The following is a 9450-nucleotide window of genomic DNA, read 5'->3' on the forward strand; positions in this document are numbered from 1 at the left end:
TATATGCATCAAACATGGCCACAGCCATTTGAGTGACATACATACTATCTAATATAACATTCAAAGGCTGTTCAGGGAAAAGAGACAAGGCTAGCAAAAAGGCGGCTAACTCAGCCTGTTGGGCAGATGCTTGTGGGCCTGTTAGGCGTTTATGCCATTTGCAATTATTTTGCCATGTACAAGCCCCTATGGTTTTGGAGCCGTCTGTAAAAACAGTGAGGGCTTCCTTGAGTGGCTGCTGAACGAACGGCGAGGTTAGTGTAAAGGGTACTGTTCGCAACAGTTGCAATCGAGGATCAGGGGGAAGATGGCATGACACCTGGCCACACCAGTCCTCCAAGGCATCCTGCAGTGCAGTGGAGTTTTGTAGGAGGGGTTCCCATTGAGTAACCTTAAGGGGAATGTACAGGGTGGAAACATCCAGTCCCATTAGGGCTCTAATCCTCTTCCGGCCTTTCTCAACAAGAGAGGCCATTTGTGCTGCTCTGGTGATGATGGATGTCTTAGGTGTGTGCGGCAAGTGTAGCCATTCTAAAATATGTAGATGTTTGTTATCAGACGTTTGGACAATGATGGCAGTTAATAATTGATGTGTCGAAAGAATGGCAAGAGAGGGTAGTTTGTCAGTGAGCGCACGGTCCACCCATTGGGTCGTAAGGACGGCATTGACCTGTTGTAGGGCGTGCAATTGTTGTTCCGTAAGGTATACCTTGTCAGCTGGGTTTGTCAAACCCACTAACGCTTGGAATAAAGGTGATAACATGGGTGTAGTTAAAGCAAGGTATGCGCGGGCCCAGTTAATGACCCCCAGACATTGTTGTAATTGGACCAAGGTGGTCGGCTGGGGAAGCGTGAGCATAGGTAGAAGTGGGGCAGCAGTGGAGGCTAAAACTTTGTGGCCTAGATATTGCATTGGATAACGAGACTGGACCTTTTCTGGTGCAACGTGCAACCCTGCCGTTGCTAGGGTGGCTAAAAGAATAGGAAAAGTTTTTTGAACTGTCCCTTTCGGGCCCTCAGCAGCGACTAAAATGTCATCCATATAATGATACACAAGAAAATGCGGAAATTGGGATCTATAGGGTTGCAATGCTTTATCGACAAAAAATTGGCACATTGTGGGTGAGTTCAACATGCCTTGTGGGAGGACCTTCCACTGGTACCGAGCAGTAGGCTTTGAATTGTTAAGTTCCGGTACCGTAAATGCGAAAATAATTCTGTCCTTTTGTGCCAAAGGTATGGAAAAAAAACAATCCTTGAGGTCTATTACAATAAGGTCGTGTCCTTCCGGAATCAAGTTGGGGTTGGGAAGTCCACACTGCAAAGGTCCCATGGGCTGAAGGATGGTGTTGATAGCCCTAAGATCCTGTAGGAGGCGCCATTTGCCAGACTTCTTTTTGATGACAAATACCGGAGTATTGTATGGGCTGGTGGAGGTTTCGATATGGCCTTCAATTAACTGCTGTTGGACCAAGATATGTAAGGCGTCCAGTTTCTCTTTGGTGAGTGGCCATTGATCAACCCATACCGGCACAGAGGTTTTGAGAGAGAGAGAGAGAGACCCTGAAGGGTCCTGTAAAGCCATTAGGGAAGTTGAATAAAAGCGTGGAACTGTGAAAGCAAGTCACGGCCCCATAGGTTACAGTGCAAAGGCAAGATATAAGGCTTTAGATACGCTGTAATATGAGAATGAGCAGTCACAGCAGAAAGCCAATGAGAGCTGACCTTAGCGGCCTGTGCTCCGCCTACTCCTTGCACCGAGGAGGCTTCAGCGATAGGCCAGGAGGAGGGCCATTCAGCGGAACGAATGACAGAGACGTCGGCGCCGGTGTCAATCAAGCCTTCGAAAGAGCGACCATTTAGTGTGACAAGGAGGGTGGGTTTAGAGGTTTGGACTGGTTGCTGCAAGGCAAACAATGATGGCATATCAGGAGAAGGGAGAAGTATGAGCGTGGCGACAATTGTTCCTTTATTTAAGGAAAAGCACCTATCTCCCACTCCTGCCAGAGCAATTTGTGTCAAATCTGATGAATCATACAAATAGGGAGCAGCAACCATTCCCTCAAGCGTAAGCGAGGAGTTGGGAATAAGCAAAGCAGGGGTAAGAGGAGGGAGGGGTTTATGCAGCGTGACAACAAGAGGAAGGGAAAGGACAGCCCCCGGATCGTCATACAAAAGATCCTCTGCCAACTCCACAGGGAAGCTGGTGATGGGTAATTCAGCCTTTGGGGCGGGGTTAGCTGACAACCCCCGATCTAGTTTTCCGAAGGCTGGTGAGGGGAGGAGTTATTGCGACATTGCGAGGCCCAATGAAAGCCTTTGCGGCACCTGGGACAAGGAGTTTTAGGTTTGGAGGGGGGGGGCGGCCCCCTTTGAGTGGAAGGGGGCGCCCCACCTCCCCCGGGTGCACGGCATTGATTCTTAAAGTGGCCCGGCTTCCCACAATTGAAGCAATTTCCATGACGAGTGATTGCGAGGGCTTCCGGGGAATGGAGCTGAGGGGAGGGGTTAGTAGAAGGCAGCGAGGTGGTAATGGCGGCAGCGAGAGCGCTCACTTTGTGAGAGGTGGTACCAACGATTCTGCAGAGTTGCAGGAAGTCTGCAAGCTTTACACCCGGTTGATTGACTGCGGGTTGCAGAATGGTCTGGCAGTCATGATTAGCGTTAGAGAAAGCAAGTTTCATTAGCAGCTCATGTTTAGCCGTGGCATTATCAATTTGTCGGTCTAAAGCAATCTGAAGGCGACTTATGAAGGAAGCATATGGTTCATTTGGTTCTTGCATTATTTTCAAAAACGTTTGGGTGGATTGAGAGTCGGAATCATCCACTCTTTTGAGAGCATTCATGGCGCACATGTGAATAATAGCAAAACAACGACGGGGGGAGTTCTGTTGCTGGACTAAGGTTGCGAATTGTCCCTTTCCTAATAATTGATTTGCGGTCACCCCTGCGGGAAGACCTCTTCTAATTTCTACTTCCACCCCTTTGTCGTATTCAGATTGCCACACAACGTATTGCGCCGGGGTCATAAGCATAGAAAAAAGCATTTTCCAATCATACAATAACATAACAGTGTTAGCAGTAACTAAAGAGTCTAAAACTCCCCTAGTAAAAGGAGAGTGCAAGCCGTAGGTGGTTACAGCATCTTTGATTTGTTTCAAAACCTTAAGTTCAATATTGTTATACAAATTTCCTCCCGCCGCCCCTAGGCCGATGGTCATGGGAAAGGCAGAGGGACTCTCCATTTCCAATGAGAGGGGGGAGGAGAGGAGTTCAGTGATGGCGCCTCCTAGGGGGTGGTGTTGAGGGGATCCGGGGGTTGGAGCTGAAGGGGGAGGAGGAACGGCTGGGTATGGAGGGGGTGGTGGTGAGGCAGCATCGAGATGGGCGGCAAGAGGGGGTGGGGTTTTTGGGCCGGGAGGAGAAGGGCAAGTTTCCGGGGAAGACGGGGGAGGGGAAAGAGTGTTGATGGCCGCCATAACAGCCTTCCAGGCAGTCAGAATAGGCACGGGTGCTCGTGGGGTATCATGAAAATATTTTCCTATCCTTTCCCAAGTGGATGCTTTGAGCGACCCCTCTGAAGGATAGACAGGGCAGTGTCTGTCCATGTACAGTAGGAGTTGAGTCACCGATTTTTTTGAAATGGGAAAGATGGTCGTACCGTTAGCCTTTTGACAAGAGTTAGCCTTCTTCACTAAATCATAAAGTTCGTCCCTATGAACTGACGAAACTTTGGAGAGTGGGGAGCCCATTACTTACGATTGCAGAGCCTTTTCCAGGTGCGTAGTAACGAGAGTGAAGGCAGTGCACCTCTAGACAGAGATCACACCGTGAGACCGAAGGGATCCCGGACGAGCCCCCAGTTGTCGCGTCACGCGACCAGTCCTTCGCCCTTCGGTCTATGGGATTCCCTGGGGGGGAATGAGCCAACGATTCCCTCGCAAGGGTGAGGTCGAAAAAACAACGGTAGGCACAGGATTCTTTTGTGGCGAGTGACGCTACATCTCAGGAGGTTGCTGGTACTGCCTCCCGGGCCACGCCCCCACCTCCTTTTATTCAGCAGTTCTATCAGGGCGGGGGAGTGAGTACAAAGAGAATAGGGAAATACAACTCATGCCCTTATAAGGGAATATACAGCATTCTGAGGCTACGTGAGAGACGTACAATCTAGCTGTGCAGTAATGGAGTCAGGTTCGTCACAGGTTTGTTTTCTTGGCTGTCCATGGTATGGTTGTTCAAAAGTATCAATACTCTTCCTATCCTGCATCTTCAAAGTCAAACTTTTGCTTCCATAGAGTGTCACAGGGAATGCCATGGCTTGCACAATTGTGATCTTTATAGGTGTAGATACATCACAGCATCTGAATATCTTTTCCAAGGCCTTCAAGGCTACTCTACCAAATGCTAGTCTGCGGCATGTTTCTTGACTGCTTGTTCCTTTATTGTTTATGGTTGATCCTAAAAGGCAGAAGTTATCCACCTGTTAGGATGGAGGCTGAGGCTGAGGACGGACAGTCCAGTAGAACTGCTGACCCAAGCCGAGAATAACAGTGAGGAAAACACACAGTTGGAGAAAGGCCTCATGCAGGAAGAAGCAGAACAGCTGATTGGGTCAGGTTGTGAATCGAATTCACCACTGCCAATCAGCACCAAAGATCGTCGTGCGGCAAGGAGGGCCAAGCAATGGGAAGTCCGATTGGCTCCCAATCATCAACAACGTGAGCTTGCAGCTTATAAAAGGTGCCGAAAGACGGAGCGGGTTGCCGGAGACAACCGCTCCTTTTTGCAGCCCTCAACTTCCACAGCCAGAGAAGCCTTTCAACCTTGCCCCGCCGTTGTCCCTCAGACTTCCGATCACTCTTCAGACCTCACCACCATGCCTCCAATCTCCAACTCTGTTTCTCACCTTACTAATACCTGCCTCACCGCCATGCTTCCAATTTCCAAACTCACCTCAGAACTCACCACCTCAGACCTCACCACCTCAGACCTCACCACCTCAGACCTCACCACCTCAGACCTCACCGCCACGCCTCTGACCTCCAAACTAGCCTCAGAACTTCCCGCCTCCAACCTCACTGCCTCCTACCTCAATGTCGCATCTCCGACCTTTGAAACCATTCCCAATTTTACCACCTCAGACCTCACCTTCGTACCTTTGACCTCCGAACCGCCATTGACTTCATCGCCTCAACCCTCATCACTGCACTTCCAACTTCCCTAACTCTCTGTCTTGCTACCACAACCCTGACATCCGTTTTCATCTTAGATCCACCCTGTGCCTCCAGTCGTCAGAACTGCCTACCTCCACCACCCATCCTATCTCCGGTGTCGCCTCCGACCTCCTTGCCGTGTTACGAACCTCCTGCCTCGCTACTGCGCCTTCAGTCTCCGAAGTCTCTAGCCTGTAACAGACTTCAGTCTTTTTGTCTCGTTCTTAAAACCGGGAATCCCTTGCCTCATATAGTGCCTACAGTCTTTGTTGGTGACTGGTAATTTCCCACAGTAGTTATAAATAACTCAACAATTCAGGTGGCTTTCTTATTGACCACTCAAGTTTCGTTTACTTGTTTACTTAAAGATTTACAGTAATTATACATATTCCATGTCGGTCAATTAAACAGGACACCACTGCTTCGATATCTTCATTGTCAATTCTAAGGCTGGTTGTTCTACCTGTTGTCGTTAGTTTGGTTGTCTTTATATTTAATTTTAGTCCCATTTTTTCACTTTGCTCTTTGGCTTTTAGTACTAGGGCATGCAGATCCTTTGCATTTTCACCTATCAGAAAAATATCAGAAAAATTTGATTAAATAGTGCCTTAAGGCTCTGTAAGCATGGCACCAATTGAACCTTTTAAAACCTAAAAAAAAAGGCAAAGCAAGCAAAAAGGTTGTTTTCCCCCCTCTCCAACATAGAAGCTGTGGGTATACAAAAGAGTTGCTAATTGGCCACATATAATACACAGGCCTCACTTTCAGCACTCCTATGCTGAACTGATGGTTAAGTTTCTGGCCTAAGTGGCATCTCTCAGCACAGAAATGTCCCCTCCAAAATCTGAAGGTGATAAAGAAGAGGAATGATTTCAGTGACTACTAAACCATCTGGAAGGTCTCAGTTCTTAGATGATGATCACAACACAGATCATTTCCTTCAGTGGGAGATACTAGAAATGACAATGGTCTCCCCATCTGACCTAATCTGAGAGAAATTGATGGCAATGTGTTTTTTCCTCCATGTAGAAATGGTTCCCCCTGTTTTATTGCTTGCAATAATAATGATATGATAATGATATCATCCTCTAAGATGCACACATTTGTGGGGATGGCAATATCCTGTAACCTCACTCAGATTTTTCTGGGCTGGTCATACTTGGGACATCTAAATCATCTAAAATTTATCAGTCTTGATCCTGGTCATCTGGGTGTTGGAAGTATTCTTCCTTGAATTAATCCTGTAGAGAAAAGTTGTGATTGGTTTCATACAACAAGAACCAGCCTAGGGGTCCCACCTACTATTGCAATGTGCCCTGTTATTCTCTGCATTCAAGAACAAGCTATCATTCTCATGAAATTAGGCATAGTGCTTGAATAGTCCTTTACATCCTGTGAGAGAACTGGTAACACTTACTACCGACCATGCTATTGCTTATGGCAAGTGCTTCATTTGCTGTGGCACCTACTGCTGTTTTATGAGCTGGCATTGGTTTCTTCTCCTGCTGCTTTACCAGTATCCTGTATTGTTCCTGGTATTATGTTCATACTAGCATGCATACCGTTTTGGAAGTCATTATAGTTATGAAGTTAACTTTGACTGCCTTTGGTCCTCCCAGCTCTGGTGCTGACCTCCCTCTTCAGGACATAATCGTAAGCCCATACATTGGCAATTAGCTTCTAGTGATACTTGTTTACTTCCTCTTTCATGCTTATCTTACCACTGTATTCTATCTTTCAGAGGACTTGGCTTGTAACTTAATATAGAGAAGTAATTTCTGCCTTGTTAAGACTTCATTGAGGCATGTTTGATGAGAAAGAGCTAGTTCCCTTTCCCAGTTATGTCACATCCCTTGCAGAAGAGAATGACTGACGCATCCCAATAGGTTGAGGTTCTGCACCATCAGAACCCTATATTGGAATAGATTTAGTTGGGGTCCAGTGCTTTGGAAGACTGTCACCTTCATATGTGCATTTCATTGGAGAGGGCAGAAAGAACCCCCTTGAACTTTCCCATTCCATAGCTGACCTCGCTCTCTCTCTCTCTCATTCTTTTTTCTGAACAGTGAGGCAAGCCCAGAGAAAGCATATTCATGCTGCTCATCAGATTATCCATGGAAACACAGAGAGAGCAGTAGGACAGCTCTTTTCCACTGGGTTTCCACAGCCAATCAATGTAGAGTTTCCTCAAATTGGATTGCTTTCTGTTACACCTACTAGTCAAGATGTTGCTGAGCAGCAGGAAATAAAGCCTCCAGACAGCCAAGGCCAGCAAGAGAAGAAGCCTGAAGACAGCCATTGCACTGACTCTGCCAGGCCTCCTGAACAGTGAAAAAGAAGAAATATGGTATGTTTAGACCAATGTTCTTTCTTGCCTTGCCTCCTTGAGGATACTGTGTCTACCTAGGCAAAATGAGTGCCTGTCAGTCAGCAACTGTCAATAAACTACTGCTGCTTTAACTCTGAAACAGATGCAGTTTGATTATACATATGTAATTCTGCAGGAAAATGCTTTGGGAAGAATCATACCTCTCCCCTCCACTTGGGGCGCAAGGATGGGGGAAGAGTCTGAGTAATAGAGGTGACACAAATCATCTTATCGTTAGCTGAAAGAACTTGAGCAGTTCTTCAGTGATCTCCCTATGCTCCAACCCCTAGGATCTCACACCCACGGAAGTCGACCCTATTGGATACCGTATGTGCCATTCCCATAGGTGGGCAAAACTATGTTCGTAAAATAAATAGGCCAACACAAATATTCTTAACAAGGCAAAACCTGTAGATTTGAAATCTTTGAATTAATTCATATATTCTTTTAAAATTTCAGCAGGTATGGAGACCCTGTCACTTTCAACCTAATTTCAAAAGTTTTCTGCAAGCAAATACCTCAGATTTCTAGGCAGAGCAGTCTGCAGTTTCAGGAAGGAAGAAGAGTGGGGAAAGTTTGCCAAAGGAGAGAAACGGGGTAGCCCCGCTTCCCTTAGCATGCAAATCCTCCTAGGTCATCTCTAGGGAATGGCACGCTTGGCAGATAAAAGGTTGTTCTGTCCTATGTGTGATGGATCCAGGGTTTTAATATTAATACAGTCCAGATCGTTGTAATACTGCACCCTTTTAGTTAGCCTGACCAGTGGAGATCATGGAACTGCTCAACATGTAGGAGATGTTTCAGAGAAAAAGCAAAGCTTCTGTTTCTGAGGAGAGAAAATTTTGGTCTGTTAGTTTTCCAGGATTTTCACTGAGAATGCTTTTGTCAGTTCAAATGCAAATTTCATTCCAGTAGCCTGCAATTTTAGGAAATAAATTGTCCTTATTTCTCTAAAGTTGCTATCAGCCAGCAACATTCATGGCAACCCGCAAAGATTAATTGTACTGCCAATTAAAACAAACAGCAATGGATGCACGATGCTGAAGGCTAATTTTGACAGCATGTGAATTTGGCACTAAAGGCTAAAGAAAACATGGCAATGGCACTTTTCCGTGTTTAAACCAAGATCTGCTGCAAAATGTATTGGTGGTGGTGCAGAATCTATTTTTAACTTCAAACGAAGGAGAGGAGAGGAGGAGGAGGAATGTCGCCTCATTCAACTTAACAATTAAATCATTCCCCAGATTTATTCCTTCCTTCCAGGGAGCTTTTCTTCAGCCAAGCTCGGATAGTAGAAGTCTGTACCTCACAGGCTGATTCTCACAGGTACTTTATTTGTAATAATGGGATGAGAGCCCTCCTTTCTTATATTTGATTATCAGATTTATGTAGTATATGTTATAAAATTTGTATTAACCCTATATATGTTTTATGCCCAAATAAGCTACTGTTTAACCTGGTTTATTCTAAACATCTACAAATAGGACTACAGTTTGAATGAATTACCTAGTACTGTAGTGCACAAAAGATTACATTGATTAAGTGTATCTTTTTCAAATTGCTTTTAAGGAATTGGGGTAATATTGGTCTATCTTTTCAATTCATCGATAAAAAATCTAGCACTGATGGAGGGTGAGTGTATATCACCAGTCCAAGAGTTAAAATCATGTGTATATTTTTATGGACTAAATCCTTTTAATTTTGAAACTGTTGGCTGGATAACGGAAATGGATTCTCCATGCCTTTCTTATTGCTAAAAGATTTGGTCCTTCGGCATTGGAAACATTAAATTATGGCCCCGATTACTCAGCAGATTGAAGTCCTGATGATATTTGTAACTTATAAATGAGTTGCTTACAGATATAGATT

The 9450-nt window shown here is 45.6% G+C and overlaps 1 protein-coding gene across 1 annotated transcript in view; it reads left to right on the plus strand.

The window, feature by feature from the left end:
• CFAP91 (cilia and flagella associated protein 91) overlaps nucleotides 1-7681 on the plus strand; it is a 60708-nt gene extending 53027 nt beyond the window's left edge. Inside the window, exon 17 of the mRNA XM_063294592.1 lies at nucleotides 7280-7681. Within this exon, the coding sequence (XP_063150662.1) occupies nucleotides 7280-7545 (266 nt within the window). The 3' untranslated portion in view covers nucleotides 7546-7681. The remainder of the gene's footprint in view (nucleotides 1-7279) is intronic.
• Nucleotides 7682-9450: the final 1769 nt, after the last annotated feature.

Source organism: Candoia aspera, chromosome 2 (assembly GCF_035149785.1).
Source record: "Candoia aspera isolate rCanAsp1 chromosome 2, rCanAsp1.hap2, whole genome shotgun sequence".
Lineage (NCBI taxonomy): Eukaryota > Metazoa > Chordata > Lepidosauria > Squamata > Boidae > Candoia > Candoia aspera.